This window comes from Mytilus trossulus, chromosome 7, assembly GCF_036588685.1.
Source record: "Mytilus trossulus isolate FHL-02 chromosome 7, PNRI_Mtr1.1.1.hap1, whole genome shotgun sequence".
Taxonomy (NCBI): domain Eukaryota; kingdom Metazoa; phylum Mollusca; class Bivalvia; order Mytilida; family Mytilidae; genus Mytilus; species Mytilus trossulus.
The window spans coordinates 38,424,180-38,443,737 of record NC_086379.1 but is presented as its reverse complement, the minus strand read 5'-3'; the positions used below and the strand labels follow the sequence as shown (position 1 = coordinate 38,443,737).

At 30.3% G+C, this 19,558-nt stretch overlaps 1 protein-coding gene across 4 annotated transcripts in view; it reads left to right on the top strand.

The window, feature by feature from the left end:
• LOC134725045 (nuclear factor NF-kappa-B p105 subunit-like) overlaps nt 1-18,852 on the top strand; it is a 49,716-nt gene extending 30,864 nt beyond the window's left edge. For 3 of the 4 annotated variants that reach the window (XM_063588542.1, XM_063588540.1, XM_063588541.1), the window contains exons 11-21: nt 5,198-5,266; nt 7,778-8,647; nt 9,454-9,595; nt 10,308-10,425; nt 12,686-12,908; nt 13,510-13,679; nt 15,239-15,499; nt 15,995-16,148; nt 16,567-16,739; nt 17,360-17,453; nt 18,210-18,852. In XM_063588542.1, coding sequence (XP_063444612.1) covers nt 5,198-5,266; nt 7,778-8,647; nt 9,454-9,595; nt 10,308-10,425; nt 12,686-12,908; nt 13,510-13,679; nt 15,239-15,499; nt 15,995-16,148; nt 16,567-16,739; nt 17,360-17,453; nt 18,210-18,307 — 2,372 coding nt within the window. In that variant the 3' untranslated portion in view covers nt 18,308-18,852. Of the gene's footprint in view, nt 1-5,197; nt 5,267-7,777; nt 8,648-9,453; nt 9,596-10,307; nt 10,426-12,685; nt 12,909-13,509; nt 13,680-15,238; nt 15,500-15,994; nt 16,149-16,566; nt 16,740-17,359; nt 17,465-18,209 lie in introns of all 4 variants that reach the window. The other variant, XM_063588543.1, reaches the window with a different exon arrangement.
• The last annotated feature ends 706 nt before the right edge of the window (nt 18,853-19,558 follow it).

Below are 19,558 nucleotides of genomic sequence, written 5' to 3'. Positions count from 1 at the left end.
TCTACTGATTGATAACGATAAGGTAATACTCTTATTTGATTTGGAAAAATATCTGACATTTATAATCAAAATTGATAGATGGTGGATGGATAAATGCTTTTAAACATCTTAGACCAAACTCTAGATTGTTAAATGTTCTAGTTTAATTAAAAACCAGTAGCCTGCTAAGACATTGTGTATGATCTGGTCAAAACATTTTTTTTCTCAACAACTATGCAGCAGATTTAACTTAGCCCATCCCCCACAAAAATATAGGCAAGTATTTAAAGTAAAATTATCCAAATAAGTCATAAAAATCATTTCAATTTTTGAATCCAATATTTTAAAAGAAATGACAAAATTACCAAAGGGATATTCAAATTCATAAGATTAAGAATAACTGCAGTATGTATATATCAAACACAACATAAAAAAACAAAAGAATGGGCCACACAAACCCAACCAAAACTAGGGGTGATCATATAACTGGTACTCCTTATATCATATGATATCGTTTATGGTTTCTGAGCTTTAAACATAGTTAAAATGTACACAGATACATACATGTAGAAGTTATTTTCCCTCAGCTTTGGATCCTACTACCCCCCCCCCCCCCCCCCCCCCTTTCCCCCCTTTTCCCCCTATTTAAACCCTCTTTTCATTGCATCAAAGTAATTAACATTAGCTTTAATGGTGTGACTGGTGTCTATAAAGTATTAAGGGGGACAATTAATGCTTAAGGTGGTATGGGTGTCTTTCACCATCTTGGATTGTAAAAAACAGAGAATCTAAGGTCCATATTTTCTATCAAGTTAGCAAAATTTGATGCAGGAATGCAGATATTTAATGTGAATTTTCATTTAAAAGAACCAATTAAGAAGAATGTAACTTAACAATATTAATATTTTTACAAGTGTATATTATTTTTGGTTATTTTTGAATATTTTCAAATTTGCATTTTAAGGGGAGGTAACTCTAAAACAGTGCATTTTCTGAAGGACTCTACATGAAATTTTCCTATTTTGTCTTTTAGCCGGAAAAAATGAACGGTGACCCTATCTTCTCAAAGCATTGTCTGAAAGCTATCTTTTCCAAATTTATTTTACAATTCTATCATTTTGTTTAGTTTCTAGTCACAAAATATTGTTTTTTCCTGTATAATCCATACAAAATTTGTCATTTTGTCACAACCTGTAGCTTGAGAAAATGCGCGGTGACCTATCATGTTTATTATATTTTTGAACATGTATCAATAGATACAACATTTTGACAAAGTATGAACAAATTCTATCATTTTTATTTTAGACTCCCATACTACCTTAAACACAAAAAAATAGAAACAGCTTTTGGTTCTTTCTATTTGTAAGTCGTTTATCAGTTTTCTTATCATTTATATATGTTTTGGTCTTTTGGAGTTAAGTTTGACATCTTTTTTTACTGAACTAGTACACAATTACTAGTATTAGGGGTTAGCTGAGGACCACCTGCATGTTCTGGATTCTCTTGCTGTGTTAAAGACTGACATTGATAGCCTTCGGCTGTTTTTCTGCTCTTTGGTCAGGTTGATGTCTCTTTGACATAAACCCAATTTTAAATCTCAATTTTATTCAAAGTTTACAAATGTTATTTAACAGGCAGGAGGTAAAACTGTGCTGCTAGGTAACAATTTGCTTTTACTGGTAAATGCTATTGCTTATTTGACTTTTAAATATGAATATGATTCACTGTAGTCAGAGATTTAAACTTTATTGTTTGTAATTTTACCATTGTGTTAGATCAAATGACATTGCACATGATAAGAATTTAGAATATGGAACATGTATAAATGATTCATGAATATACATTTACCCCCATGCAAAGACATTGTAATTAAATAAAAGAAAGAAATAGGTCACATAAAAAAGAATTCCCCCAAATTTTGTGAGGGAGGATATCTTAATTTTTGTTTAATTATTTTTGGCTAAAATTGCAAGTCATTGTTCTGAATTTTACTATTTGCATTCTTTTATCAGAGTAAAAAATCCTTAGTTGGGTGGGATTGATAATCTAATAACTAATTTTGTGTCCTTAGTAACTGTACCATGAACAAAACAGATTTTTTTCTTAAATTTTAAATATTCAGGAACGGTATTGACCTTTTGAAAAAAATATTGTAATTCTTGAATTTTAAGTATTCATGTTGTTAACCTTTAAAAAAAGAGTGTATTGATTTAAAAGTAAGTGAAGTATTGGGTACTTATGACTCTCATAATAATCTGCAGATCATGGAAGGATTGTAATCACACTTAAAAAAGAGTTTTTTTTATCAGTGAAAATTATATATTTTCCTGGTCACAAGCTTAATTTAAGTATATTAGGTATGCAACTATGCATGTCCCATAAAATGGTTTTTACTCATTGTGAAATGACAGTGGACAACATTGTGGACAGGGGTTCTGAATAAGGTAACATGGGAATGAAATGGTAGGAAGTATAAGTCGGGTCAGGAAATTTGAGAGATATATAGAGTAAAAATTGGGGTGATACAATTTTATTGACTAAAACATTTGATGTTAATTCCTGAAAATTACATTGATTTTGTTGATAATATGAAATTTAAGGTGGCCCCAAGTAAAATCTTCAAAGAAGATAAGTTTCTTATTAGCAAGTAATTTTATTGAAGTTGCACCTTTCATAATTAACCAGCACAGAAGAATATTTGAAGCCTTTAACTATACTTCTTTTTATTTTAATTTAAACATATTAATTAATAGTGGATTGGGAAACAAGTTTTTGCAACCTATATTAATCCCTTTCCACTTTGCGGGTGCGAGTGCTGCCTTGTAGCGGCATTAGCCTACTCTTTTTCGAAATCTACAATGGTGTCTTTAACATGTAAGAGATATGGCTCGTTCTTAACACGGGTCAGCCATTTATCGTCCTCTTCTGACAGACTATCATCGTTTCCTCAAGACCATATATGTATACTTGTAAATGGTGTCAAGGTAGAGCTGAAAATTGAGTTCCTGAAATTTTCAATCGAACCATAAACCTTTGTGTTAGTAGTCCGATGCACTAACCACTACACCATGGCACTACTTCTTTTTATCTTGTGCCTTTGTAGAATAAATGATATCAAAATGAAATGTAGAGTCCAACTGTAAAGTATAAAGTTATTTACACCTGTGAGTCTGGGACTATAACACATCAGTTGGCTCCCGTCTAGACAAAATATATTTTTAGAACTTTGTGAATGACCCTTGAATTCTAATGGAAAGATTGAAACTGTATTGTTCGGATTCTTTCCTGGGGCATTGGCCTTCTTATCCACCAGGATGTTACTAGGTTAATTAACTACTATTAATATCTTTCTGTACACACTGAAATGAAGTTCATAATTAAAACCTTGAATGGCTATTTGAATATGAAAAAGTGTACTTTACAAAATTGGGGTTATTATCTTTAGGGCAATTTATTCTTGGGAGAATATGTCTTTTGTCCTTAATATTAATGCTGACTAGCTTTGTCCTATCTATTAAGAGGCTGTCCAAGTAAATATCAGGTAAATCATATAATATGGGTGGCCCAACATAATTTTTGTTTCCCTGAATTTTTGGTTCCATTGCAATGTTTATATCATTCAAAGGATATATATATGTCAAAGATATTTTTTGAATCAACAGTGGATGGCTCAGAAAATGATTTTAAAATTCACAAAAAATGCAACAAAATTATGTACAAAAGGAAGAGTTATCTCCCATTTTCAAGGAATTTTCGGTGCTTTCTATGGTTTTTTTTCCTTTTTATTTGTTGCAATTAAGAAAAATAAAAAACTTTGAGAAAGAAGAATTTGTGATCTGAAGTAGATGAAAACAAAATATGTCATATACCATCCACAGCCTGATTTTTTCATGGACAACCTCTTCATAAGTTAGAGTACTGAAATAATGTTAGAGGTCTGGATGGAGTTAACAGATTAGATTAATTAATTGATGTTCAACATCACTTTCAATACTCTTTTGAGAGAACCACTGACATTTGGCAAGAAATTTATGGAATAGTAAATAATAAGCCAAAAGTGCAGTCTCCAAGTCAAATGATAAAGAAATTGGTTGATAATAGGGTGCTTTAATATAAGAAATGGAGAATCAAAAGATTAGGTTTAAAGAAATAAAGGACCTATCCTAGACCGTTGTACTAGTAATTGATAAACATAAAAAAAGAAGATGTGGTATGAATGCCAATGTTTGTAATTGACTTTTGGTCCAGGTTCTTGATTCCAGTGTAATTATTGTAGGGGGAAATTTATCAATGGTTTGCAATAACTTTTTTATAGAATGTTTGCAAGTACAAATTTATCATTGCACACTTACTAACCTCTTGTTCTCAAATGATATTTTGATAAAAATACCTATAACCTGATATTATATGGTACAATCATGATTGATGTGTGTGGTTTGAAAAAAAAAAGGGAATAATTAAATCTCTGTCCTAAATATTCACAATTTTCACCTGGCTTTACTAGGTGATTTTTATTTCTTTGTCAGTTTTACCTATCCTAATATACATTGAAAAGGTAAGCCCTTTTAATCAAGATATTATACTTATGGACTTACAAAACAAATAATGTAATGTTTTTACTCCTACTTAATAGTAAACAGTGACACACAGTAATTTGTTTACATGTATTAACATTTAGTTATTAATTCATGTATGTAAAAATCTGCACATATGTAATTATGTGGTTTTTCGTGAAAACAAACCAGAGGTCAATGGCTTTTCTTTTAATTCCGTAAAGTGACAATCTTTTTTTAATTTTATTTTTCCAATTGAAAACTTTGGAGATTTTTGGAGGGTTTTATTTTCGGTTTCTGTTATCTCACCTTATTATTACAGGTAAGTTATTGGCATGGGACCAAATATAGTACAAATGTATATTACTATCGAAATGACTTTGTCAAGGTAAATTACAGGTGTGTTGGCAATGTTCACCTCAGCGAATCACTTCCTCGTTATAAATGTCGAAGTTAGACAGATACGGGAAATTACCCAATCACTTTGAGTGTCGTCCATTTTTGAATCACTTGTAACAAACAAGAATGTTTTTGTGTCGAATGTCAAATTCTAAAAAAAATGGAGTTATGCCAATACTAAAGTTGGAATTTATGTTAGAGAAAACTTGGATAATTGTGTCAAAGAGAACTTTATTGTGAGAACTTTTTTAATTGTTTATTTTCAGCAAATAACCCATTCAGTCAACAAAGTCAAGGAGGTAACCTCCCGATCACCGTCAACCAAGATACTATGGGTAAGTACAAAATATAACGAGCTAAATGATAGAACTGAAATCAAATAAAAAATGTGCACAAATATTTCATTTTAAATTTTATTTCCTTGTGCATTTAATTTTAGTAAAGATTGACATTTTAAAAGTTAAATGAATGTTTGCATATATGCAACATCACTGTTGTCATGGGTGCATATTCAAAGTGTAAAAATTGTGACTCTGGAAATACCAGTGCCATGTATACAGCAAAGATTTATGTATTGAATCTATTGATAATGATTGGTAGACCATACTGAATTATTTGTAAAAACTTTGGCTTGGTATTTAATAACTTTTAATATGCTAATAACTGATGAAATTAAATGCTTCAATAATCTTATTACTTTTAAATATATAGGTTTACTTTTCTTTACTATTTGATTATACATTAGTATTTTTATTGCATTAAATGCATTTTTGTTCTCCAAATTATAACAATATGCATTGATCAACTTCAGTTGCAATTATATATTGCTCCCTAAATGGCCTTTAAAAGTTAAGCATTTGCAGTATGGAGAGGATAGGACTGCATGTTGTTGTTTTTTTATACCCAATCTGCAAGGAGAAGGGGGCGTTAAGTGTCCATAAGTACAAAATTGGTTTCCATTCTTTGACTTTGGTTTGCCTCAACCAAATGTTATTGAATTTATACTCAATGCTTGTTACCATACAACTCTGATCACAGACTTTGGGTGGCTTCACTTTTACCATTCTAGAGTTGTGTCTCTTTATAAAGTTACATGCAAGCTAGTCATCATCTGTGTAACATGGACACATTCTGTATTTATTTTTACATGTTTTACCCCTTCTATATTTTACTTCTTTCAAGGGGTTCAAAATTGTATTTATAAAAGTTACAAAACTGCATTTAAAAGCTTTAAAAGTTTTTTCCATACTTTTTTTACTAATTTCATACAAATGATTTAAAATCACTTATTCAATATTATTTAATGAGTTCCATGCAAGTAGTACATGCTGTACGTACTGTACACCTTCTGTACATTTTCTGTATTGGAGTCTTCTGGTAACTTAATTGGGTGCAATTTTAAAGGCCTTCTTCTGCTGTCCATATGTTTAGTTTAAGAGCACAGTAAAGTGTATTATTTAAAGATAAATCCAAATTAGAAAAAATATATTATATGACTGTAGTGGCAAATATTATCAAAACTATTGAAAAAATCTACCAGTTTGAGTAACTAAACATATGGACAATTTTATGTAAATGAAGGTCTTTAAATCAGTTTGACAGCTTCATGTAGCCATTCAAAGTTTTACCTTAATCATCTGGTCAGGACCAAATCGCTTCTTTACTTTAAAACATTTTGTTTACTAGTACTCCCCCTACACCTAACTAACTTAAAGAAAAAATTTGAACGATATATGAGAAAATATTGCTAGTAATCCACTGCCCACACTAGGATAATAAAAGTCAAACGAAGATAACTGTGTTCCTGGAATGTTTGTAGTATAATTTTATCACGGTTTGAGGTGAAACAAAAAAAAAAAACACTTTCAAACTAACTTAATGAAGTATTCACTGATAAATTCGTAAGAAAGAGATAAAGTTTAAATATTGAAAGCCAAATAACCAACATCATATATTAACAAAAAGACAATTTGATAGAATCTTCAACAATAGACAGTTTTTGTTTTACAATAGATCAAGCATTGCCTATAAAAAATGGCTTTGAAATTAGATTAAAATCTTTACTGATCTCCAAATTGATTTTATTTTTGAAAAAACAAGATGAAAGAAGACATTAATTAAATAGGGAACTGATACCACGTCTTAACCTGAAAAAATGAGGTTCTGAAAAAGTTTGGACGTTGAGTAGGAATGGAAAAGTTCCTCATTTGAATTATTACCTTAAAGAAAATGATGGGTTTCAGTTCTCTATGGAATATCTCTTGTTCCTTTTCATATTGTTTTCTGCAAACAGGCTTTTAAATAGATTTGTATGATAACCATGTGATAAAAATAAACAATAGAAAAAATTACCTAGAAAAAAATTGTGGAATGAAAAAGTTTAAAGTGTATTATATCCTTTGTGCCTGGTCGACCAATAATAAAAATATTGGATTCAGTATTCCTGTGTAAAAAGTGTGGTGATATATATATAGGTAAACTTATTTATAGAAGTCACATGAATTCCGAGAAAACTACTCTTCCTTGATAAATACATATTATCCTTGTTAGATTGTTTGTACGGGATCTGGTGATATTTAAAGGTAAAGGAAGGGAAACTGGTTCAAATCACTTCAAAGTTCTATTCAATTATGAGATATGAAAAATCTCAGCCATTCAATTCTAATTAAAATTTTTGATTTTCAAATTTGCTTTTGGAAAAAAATGTCCCCATATATATATATATGCTTCCTTTTCCCATAAAAGATCTACATAAAAAGGTTAGTTTGATAGAAAGAAATTATTTATAATGAATATGATCGAAGGTAATATAACACTAAGAAATTAAACCCTTATTTTACTTGTAGATACTACTCCTATATCGAACGCACAGCAGCAACAGCTGCAGCAGGCGATAAGAATGACAGCAACTCCAAATCGTCGTCCTAGACAAAGACAACAAACTGCTAGCGCTAACGATTTAACCACAGATGGTGAAAGTCAATTGCCTACCCTTTTTTCCCAAGATATCTACATGCAACCCCAAGGCCCACCAATGATGCAGATGCCACAACAAGATATGAAACAAAATGTATACCAGGACCCTAATCTAATGTATTTCCAGCAGTTTGCAGTTGGTAATCAGCACATACCGTTTCAGCAGCTTCAACCCCGTGGGTCACCCCAACAGCTGCAACCCCGTGGGTCACAACTTACTCCACGAGGCACTGTCATAAAACAAGCCCCTCATCATTTTGGGGGTGATGGTAGACGAGGCTTTGACGAGACTGACAGTGTACCATCAAAGCATATGGGGGGAGTGTGTTTTCCCCCCGTAGACAGGTATGGTCATCCAGGATTTTCCAAATCAGCATCGGATTCAGTTTTATCAGCGAAAATTATGGATTACGGTAACGAAGGACTTGAACGAATTGCTCCGTTTGAATGTCAGATGCCTCCCAATGACTTCACAACAGGAGAAGATTCAAGACAAATTAAAACTGAGGACTATGGTATTGATATATTTCAAAAGGATGAAAAAATTGAAGACATTGTTGATGAAATGAAAGAAGAAGAGAAAAGTTTTAAAATTGTACAAGAGGACTTGGTAGAAAATAAAGTTGAAAATATGGAAGATTCCGAGATGGCGTCTGATGATCAGAATAAACAAAACTTGGATATTAAAGAACAAAGTGAAAATGAAATATCTGTTAAATCTCAACTCCAGGATTTTAGTGGTATGTCCACTTTTATATTCTTTAGTTTGTATTTAGAAAAGTTTGGATAGCTTAGGGTGATATAGGTGAAATTATAAAAATGATTTCAAAGAAGTTCTGTGAGGTACTGTAAAGCAATTATTAATCCTAGCAGATCTGGTGTAATTGAACTGCACCAACCATACCCTAGTGCACTTTCTGATTCCTCTAGAATAGTCAATATACTTTATATTCAAAATTTATGACAATTGATAACTTAAGACTGTTCATATAAATTTAAGAAAATTATTTCCATTTCATATCAACATACTCATTTTATGAAATCAAAATTTTGATTAAACATTAAAATAACCAAAAGATAATGAAAAATTAGAAAATTTCATTGATAATGAATCATTAACCACAAGGTCATTCTTTTAGTTTATTGTGAGAGGTGTTGTGGGAGTATATAAACTAGATAGATTAGAAAAGTTATTGAATATAAGATATAGAATGTTTAATTTATTTATTTAACTGTTTACTTTACAAGTGTTTAACCTTTCTGACTGACTACCCGTACCCATGAGAGTATTTCACAGTCAGAAGTTTTAACTATTTACTGGTTCTAACCCAGTGGCAGTCTAAACCCCTCCCCCTTTTTCATGAATTAATTGTTTATTTCTTCTCATGTTGTTATATATATATACCCAATTTACAAGACTCTCATTGATAGTCAAGGTCGTTAAAAATCACCCTCATCATGTTGTTGTCCTACAAAAGCATGAAATATTTGCCACTGGATATTATAAGGAAACGACAATCAATCAATAAATGTTTTTTCTTTACAGCACAAACAGAGAGTGACGATGTTATGCACATTGTTGATAGAACTTCAAAGGCATTACAGTTCTATGCTGCCACAGGAAATATAAAACAGCTGTTATTTGTTCAGCGCCACCTACTCTCAATTTCAGATGATAGTGGCGATCTGTAAGTTATAGCTTCTATTATAAATTTTAGTTCTGTGGATTCATTATTATTTGTTTGGTACTACTTTTCATGGATTATGAAGGAAAAATTGAACCAAATTTCCTTTTATGCAAATTTGACAAAACATAGATATCAAGTATCCAAAAAACACAATTTTGTATTCAAATCAAGAAAAATGTAATGAAGCCACAGTATAAGAGCATTGTCAAGAAGTTTAAAGAGTATTTGGGATCCTACACTTAACCATATTAACTACATCTGAGAGCAATTTTGCCTGATTGATGCAAAGCAATTATTCTTGGGTCTATGATATCAAACATTTTCTGTAATAATACTGTAAAACTACAGGAAAATGTTTTATTTTCTTCAATGGCAAAACATATGGAAATTAGAATATATGCATAATTATCTTTCAAGCATGTAGTTAATAAAAAATGTCAAATTTTGTTTTCTTTGTTTCAGTGTTTTTTATTAAGTGTGTTTTCTTACACAATAATTACATAATTTCAACAATGTCACATCAGTTTTGTTTGAAATTTAGACAAATGTATAGCATTTATCTTGCTATATACTTTAAATAAATTAAACATTTCAAAAGAGAGAGATAAAAGATACCAAAGGATTTTTCAAATTTATAAATACATACTTTGATTTTATCTCAAAGGCTGTTTCCTAATAAATAAAACTTTGTAATTTGCATTTTATTTTGTAGACCTCTACACACTGCCATCATCAATAATCAGTTAGAAGTCATACATAATCTTCTAGACGTCATGTCTACGTTACCATACTGTAGATACAAATCTAGTGCTTACAATAGTCTAAGACAGGTAGGTTATAACAATACCATACTGTAGATACAAATCTAGTGCTTACAATAGTCTTAGACAGGTGAGTTTTAAAAGTACTGTACTAAAACAAATTTGCAGCCTGGTAGTGTTGCATAGCAATTAAAACTGGTAGGCACAAGGCATGTATTTGTCTCGCCTGCATCAAAATGTTGTGAAAAAGGTGTTGCTATTCCTTAGGCTTCAACAATTGTTAGGTTTTCTGTATAAGTCAACTTCATAAGAACTACCGGTACTAGTGGTAGAACAATTATATTTTCTTTACAGTTGCAAGTTGTAGGAAACTATACTGAAAATGCTAAATGATACTTTAAAGTTGTTTATTTTATCAGAATTTAATTTTTACAATTTCTAGGTCCAAGTCTTTGTTAAATAAAATTGAGAATGGAAATGGGGAATGTGTCAAAGAGACGTTTCATTTTTGCATTTTTCTGTCCATGTTTCTGTGAGTTGATATTATAGCCATTGTGTCTTAATTGCAAAAATAGGGGAAATTTCTCGCTTTTTTTAGGGTCAGTTACAACACTAATTTACCATATATTGAATACCAATTTAACATTCATTAATGCAAGGGGATATTTTCAAGATTGTGTCTTTGATAATTGTGACAGAAGGAAAATTTCCCTTTTTTTCTACAGTATGTAACTACACCTATTTACCATATATTGAATACAAATCGACTGTTAACAACATTCTCTGACATTTATATTACAACAATACTATATATGATCGTCTGCTTTGTCAAGATCAAAAGATGTTTTATAGTAATCTTAATTGTAGATATTGAAAATTCAGAAATAATTGTGTGCATTTATGAGTGAGATTTTGTCATTTCAGACTTATATGTGATTTTAAATTTTGTGATAATAAGAAAAATCATGTTTAATTTATATAAAAACTTTCAAAATGCATGTTTGAAATATTGCGCGATTATAAATCTGTCACATTCTTAGTAATAATCAAAACATTGCAATAATTTCTAAATTTAAAGAATTGCTTCCAACAGCTTTTGATAAGTTACAACAATACTATGGAGTGCATATTGTTCAAGTAAAGATTTATTCAAATTTTGTCACACAAATTTAAGCCTAAAACTACTGAAATTTTTTTTTATTTTTTTTTAAAGCAATTATTTAAATGCAAATGTCGTAAGCGATACAGGATGTATTTAATTACAGAAGTATGTCTAAACAAATTTAAACTATTTAATATGCAGTTTACCTCAAACGCATGAAAATTTAAAAAAAAAGTGTTTTTCAATTTTTCTTTAAAAGGATAAATATTTCTTACGTAAACAGAAAATAATAAAAGGTAGTTTTCATTATATCAGTGGATAATTTTCTGTTTACGTAAGAAATATTTATCAAAATATGTATTAAATGACGTCTAGTACAAATGGACGAAAACAATATCAATTTTAGGTTGTAATATAATTAATAGATAACTGACATCCTGTTATGATATAAAGAATAATATTGATCACTTAAGGTCACGGATAAGATAAATGAGGTCAGTGAGGTGTAACAAATGTCAACTAATCAGAATTTAGCTTGATGTTAAAATAAAAGTACCTATTTCCTGATGTAGAATTCCATTGTACCTTTTTTTTATGAAAATGAACAAATTTTTTTATAATTTCCTGAAAAATTATAAAAAAGATTTGATAAAGATTTGTTTTTAAAGTTTGCTTTTGTTACCATTGTCCAAATTGAGAAAAATAAAGGAGAACTTAAAGATATAAAAAAAAAAAGAATTCTTGGAATTCAACCAACTATCAATCATTCAATCAAAGATATAAATCATATATACACTTCTTTTTTTGTTCTCATTTAAATTTTTCAATTGAATATTTTAATGAGTTCTTTTAAATTAATTTCAAGTTAAATTAAACTATAGGTTATAAAGTTGAAACATTTTGACCTTTGATCATGTTATGCTTTTTTACAAAAATACTATTGATAATTTAAACAAAAACTGTGCTATATTGTATTTTGGACATATATGTATAACGTCGGACAGAAATATCTTGACTGACAATAGTCCTATTATTCCTCAGATAATTGAACCGATTTGATTTATATAACCTGTAGAAATGTCACTTTTATACACGATCACACGAGTTGACACAATGTTGCTTTAAGTATCTATCATTGATGTATATCCTCATTAAATTTATTTCTGAATGATGTTTTAATGTACAAATTGATGAGTTGGTTATAAAAAAATTATTACAATTTTGCAGACGCCTCTTCATTTAGCGGTACTGATGGGACAGCCGAGTGTAGTTGACAGGTTGTTGAATGTTGGAGCTGATCCAACTATGGTTGACAGAAAAGGCAATTCCCCGGCACATCTTGCCATCTTGTACGGGGCAGATTCATGTCTTGCCATTCTAGTCAGATACCAAAGATGTAATGCAGCCAAAAATAAACCATTCCCAGAGCTAGATCTCAAGAACTTTGATGGTAAGAAAAAGTGGGCTTTGCTCATTGTTGAAGGCTGTACCTATGTCTGCGTCATTTTGGTCTTTTGTGGATAGTTGTCTCATTGGCAATCATACCACATCTTCTGTTTTATATGATATGTCAGTTATTTTAGGATTTGTTGTTTAGCTCTAATGTTCTTTTTGTTGTCTGTATAAAACAGCATTAAAAGTTCTGGAAATTACTGTAATGATAGTTTCTGTTGAAAAATCAGTTGGGATAAAATTTGATTTAGGCTTGCAAATTTATTAAAAGGTCCATATGATAATCAGGTGTTACCAGTTATACCACAACATAATCATGTACCAAATTAGACAGCTCTATATTGAAACTTTGTTTCATTTCTTCTAAAATTACACTTTGACATTCAAAAAAATTGCACTGAATTTGTGGTACCATCTCTTGGAGAAGGCAGGACCAGACACCTTTGAAAATCTGGATATTCAATTCCATTTGTAAGAATTGATAATGTTATGTAATAAGAAAAAGTAATAATCGAAATGATTATGCATCCAATGATTACTGTTTGGCATGAATGTTTAAGTGGGAAACTTAATTAAATGTTTTCTGTTTTGTTTTTTAGGCTTTTCTACTGCCCATCTTGCAGCTATAACACAGAATTGTAATGCCATGAAACTGATATCAAAAGGAAAAGGGAATATAAACATGCCTGATGGTAAGAGTGGAAGAACCCCCCTCCACCATGCTGTAGAGAGAGACGATCTTACCACTGTTGGATATTTGATATTAGAGGTAGGTATTTATACAGGAGGATACTGATTGATAATTCATGTACTTTTACAAATACAAATGCATTGCAAACAAGAATGTGTCCCCAGTACACAGATGCCTACTCGCACTATCATTTCTATGATCAGTGGACCATGAAATTGGGGTAATAACTCTAACTTGGCATATAAATTAGAAAGATCATATCATAGAGAACATATGTGTACTAAGTTTCAAGTTGATTGGATTTCAACTTCATCAAAAACTACCTTGACCAAAAACTTTAACCTGAAGCAGGACAGAGGAAGGGATGAACCTACTATCCGTAGGTTGGGCATAAAAAAAATTGATTGTTAAAAATCATTTTCAAATGTAACACATGCATATTATTCAGGATATGAACAAGGAACAAGTTGAGCATTTATTTTTAGGAACATTCTTGTCATATAATTAGAGTACAAAGTGTGTGCTTGAAACATCTATTCCAATATTTTCATTGGTTGATTTCTGAGACAGAGTACAACTACATGCTGAAAAAAATTATGACATCAAGGATATTTGAAATTCCTTATTCACCAAGATGTCGAAGAAAAAGGAATTTTACCTTCAAATGATAAAGCAGGTTTCTTATCTTTTTCATGTGACAAATGTCATCAAAATCTAAATACACCCTTGAAAAATTGAATGATAGTAATGGGTGGTGTAACTTAGATGTTTTGCTATCTAGAGATTATATATCCTGACATTTAACTAGTTCAACTGAAAAATTATGGTCAAGTTACCAGGGGAAAGATGATATTAAAAAAACAGATGACATATCATTTGGCTATTTGCAAAACGAAAAATTACCAATTAACAAAACTTAAGAGCATGCAATTATAACTGGACTTGAAACACTTTTAGTATAGTATATATTTTTTTGTACCATGAACATAAATTGTACTGTATTAAAAAGTATGGAAATTCCAATGGCCTTCATCTGAATAAAGATAATTGCTTTGAACCTAAATTTATCATGTACCATTGATGTACAAGTGCTCACTTAAAATTTTAAGGAGATATCTTGTATCTTCAATATGCACTTTAAATCTTCAAAACAAACAATAAATTCTTATAGATTTTCCTCGTTTTAATATTTCAAAAATACTTTGAATTCATTAATTTTCGTGGGTACCAGTTTTCATGGTTTAAAGAAAACTTCCATATTAGTAGATATTTAATTTCAAGATTTTGGCAAAGTCAACATATGTTCCTTAAGAAGATTTGTAATTCGTTGAATATCAAAATTTTGTTCCCCTATACCCACAAAAGCCATGAAAATGGGTATCCAATGAATATTAATGAATCCACATTATGTGACAACTCATTTTCAAAGGAATGATAGATGCACATTCCTCAAAAAATCCTATTTTAAGTGAACATTTGTATGTGAATGTTGAAATTTTAACTCATTTGTCTACTCTATGCATGCTAGAAGTAAGAAGGTCAGATAACAAGAATTAAAATGCATCTTTTAATTAGTCATTTATCAGTTTTGGTGAATTTCTATCAAATAACAAATTATTTTGGTACTCTTTCTACAGGCTAGAGCAAATGTAAATGCATGTTGCTTTGATGGTAATACACCCCTTCATGTTGCCTGTGCTAGACAGAATGTTGGCATTGTGGCATTATTGATAGCTGCCGGAGGTGACCCTGAGATGGAAAATGATGAAGTTAAAGAAGAACTGTATGATGAATTTGAGGGAGTTCAAGATGACAAACAAATGGGAGATAACTCCTCAAGTACTAGTGCCCATTTGGATTGTTATAAGCCAGAAGATTTTGCTATGGACAATGAAAAGGTACATATTCAAGCATTAGGATATGGCAATGACAAAACTATTTTGTTCTTTGATGTGTAAAATTATCTCAAGGGTTATTGTTGGAAAGAGTCAAGAATTTTTCTCTTGAAAAAAAAAATATTTCTACATTATAATTTAATATGATTATTTATCCTAAGTTATAGGAAGATTTGGTTTGAGTGCCAAAGAGAAACTCTCCCGCCAAGTCACAATTTGTAAAAGTAAACCATCATAGGTCTAAAACATGAAGCGTTGGCTCACAGTGAACAGCAAGCTATAAAGTGCACCTTATTGATGAACATAAAATTGAGAAAGGAAATGGGAATGTGTCAAAGCGACAACAACCCGACCATAGAGCAGACAATACCCGGGTGACTTTGGTGACTTTGTTGATATAAAATTGTAAAGGATAAGGTTCAATTTTGGCTTTTGTCTACCACAGAATTCTCCATAAATAATATTTTGAGCTTACAAATTCTTTTAATTTTTTTTTAGGTTTTGAGAGTATTACGAGGAGAACCATACTCAAACGTCAAAGAGCTGGATCAAACAGACCGTGACTACATACATACAACAGATTATTTCTCATCTTTATCTATACAAGATATACAACTAGCCAACCGTGGAAATTTGGACCCATCACAAGAAGGTAATATTTTTAATGGTCTTTATTGAAAATTTTGATTTTCAGTCTTTCATTTTATATTAAAGTCTAATATTGTAAATTCAGAAATTTGTTTTTATATTCATAAATTCATGCATTTATCAAAGACTTGTGAAAAAAAATGAGAAATGAGTCATTATTTTGATGTCACAAAATGTTGCAAACAAATAATGCTGTTAAAATTCAAAATGTGAGTTTTTTATTTTTGTGAAATCTATCGAGTTCATGTTTTTATGGAACAGACCATAACAATAAGAAATAAATAATGAAATATTTATTATAAGATGATATGATTATTTAATTATTTAAATTTTAACTTCAGAAATTTTTTGTAATTTTAACATAGAATGAAAAGTGCTTACATAAAATCAGATTCTTAAAATGTTTTGTTCTTATGATTTAGGTGATTTACACAAACTCATGTACCCTGTGCGAGTTCAGATCTCTAAAATGTTAGACCCACCATGTGAGGGCGGAGACTGGATTGCTTTAGCCAATGCTCTTGGTTTATTTGAGTTGATGGACAGTCAGAGTCCAGGATACAGTCAGACAAGAGTGTTACTCAATTTTTATGAGGTAATTTACTTTTACATATTTTTAAGAGAGAAAAAAGAATATACATTGTGTTTTATAATTTTGAGTTTGGATTTACATTTTATAACAAATTTTTGGGGTTATTTCATGGTTTAATTGACCATATTTATTTCTGTTAAAATCAGAGAAATGAAAACATTTTGAAACATTTTTTTACACAAAATGCATAGTAAATGCATTAATCCTTTTGATATAAACTTATGGCCAAGAATATTGTAGAATTTAATGCTTTTAATCATTATGAGCTTAAAAATAAAAAATTACCTACTCAGAATGTTAAATGTAAAGTAGATGTGGCCTTTATTTATCAATAAGACAACAACCAACACTTAAAGCCTAATTTAAATGTAAGATTTCAACACATGGTCTTCAAAAGTAGACTAGTGTGGAAACAAAGAGCCTAAAAAATTGTGAATAAAATTAACAGACTTTCAAAAAATTTGTCAATACCAAATTCCGTTAATGACAACTGCCATAAAGAAATGACAAATCACAACCACTGATAATATGAATTTTAAAACCCAAGAACTGATTTCCACTTGACAGATGATTAACTGGTTATTTGCAATATCAGCACATTTAAATGATTTGACTTTTTACAGGAATATGGAGGTACGATCTCTTATCTAATGGAATGTTTAACTTCAATGGGTAGAATGGATGTAGTATCATTGATAGCACAGTATCACTCATCTAGTAAGTAATCTGTAAGTAAAAATCTGGGAAGTTTAATGAGGTGGAAAACAGGTAAAAAACATTTTTTGGTCCACTCCATTTGATATAACATCTTTGTCAAGGAGAGTAGACAATTTTTCAAGAGAAACACCTGTCTACTAAATGGTTTTCTAAAAAAATATATAGGAAAATCACTACTGAAATTATTAATGCAAGTTTTTGTAGTTGCAAAACTGATGCTGTTGTATTTTATGCAATGTTTTTTTGTGTGCATAACATATGCTCAACATTTGCCAGTACACAGTGTTCCAATTAAATGCCTTAATATGAAGATAATAAGGAGATGTGAAATGATTAAGAATGAGAATCCACTAGAGTCCAAATGACATCCATGTAAGAAGCTATAGGTCACCATCATAACCTTCAACAATGAGCATAACCCCATACCACATGTTTTGTATAAATGGCCCCACCAGGACAATTCAATTGAGAAAACCAACAGCCTAAATCAGTATGACAGGGTTGTCTCAATCTGATATGAAGTAGATTTTGTTAACAATTAAGGTTAGAGTTGAATAAATCTTGGCAGGCACTTCAATATCAAATTTCAAATATCAATAAACTGACTACCATAAAATTATGCCAAATATTGAACATAATAAAAAGCTAAAAAGAATAAACCTTGACTTACTTGAATGCATCTCAAGTGTGTTAACTTTGATGTTACTTTATAATATCATAAAATATTTGTTATATTTTCATTTTTTCTTGTTTTAGGTTCATTAAAGAAAAGTAATACAAATATGAACTGTTACGATTCTGGATTGAGTTCCGGTGATGTTAAACCCTTACAGACTTTAACGGCAGCTACATAATCATCTATATCATCTATATCGTCATTGTGTAAATGATCATAAACAACGTTTTGTCTTGTTTACTTGTTTTAAATTGCCGGTTGGTTGAGTTATTTTTAATTGACTACATGGATTTGTTTTATTAATTATCATTTACAAATTCATCTTACATTAGTTCATATTTTATGATTATGAATTGACAATTAATTATGTAGACGGTCATATGTGCTGTATATAAGACTATAAACATGTCATGTTTTGGAAAGGTTGTTTAGTTATACAACAACCTTGATTATTCCACGATCAGATAAAAAGAGACTGTGAGGTCAAAATCTAGTACTATAGGAAACAATGGGACCATGATAGAGTAGTATTATTGAAAGTGATGTCATAAAATGAGCAAAAAACTTGAAATTTTGCTATGAACAACTGAATTGTAAAAAGTACTTCAATTTATATTGTGCATAAATTGTATAAAAGTAGCATTTTGGTATATTTTTATGTTGTTCATTAGTTAAACAGAATTTGATATTGCTCATGAAAAATAAATATATATGTATTTTTGAGTTTTTGATTGAATCTTGTTAGAACAATAGAGTGAAAAGGTCACCTTCAGAACAAGAGAAAAAAAACTGATCTTATAAGAGATGTGATCTTTGAATAGAGGTTAAATATTCATTTATTTTCATGGATTTAGGAAAAAAATGCATTTTCATGGATATGAGTTTTAGATCTTGTTAGAACAATAGAGTGAAAAGGTCACCTTCAGAACAAGAGAAAGAAAAATGATCTTATAAGAGATGTGACCTTTGAATGGAGGTTAAATATTCATTTATTTTCATGAATTAAGGAAAAAAATGCATTTTCATGGATATGAGTTTTAGATCTTGATAGAACAATAGAGTGAAAAGGTCACCTTGAGAACAAGAGAAAAAAAAACTGATCTTATAAGAGATGTGACCTTTGAATAGAGGTTAAATATTCATTTATTTTCATTGATTAAGGAAAAAATGGCATTTTCATGGATATGAGTTTTCCTGGTTTATAGCAGGTTCATGTTTCTATGGTTTGTTTTTTAATCACCTACACACAACTTTGATACTGTTGTTGCCTCGGCTAGGTTACTATCCAGTAAATCTTGTGTCTGAAATATGACATATATTTGCAAGCAAATTTTATAGAACAATTCAATTATGTCAAAACCAGTTTTAGAGGTGACATTATTTATTAGAATGAGTTTTGTTTTTGTGCCCTAGAAGCTAAGGCTAAGAG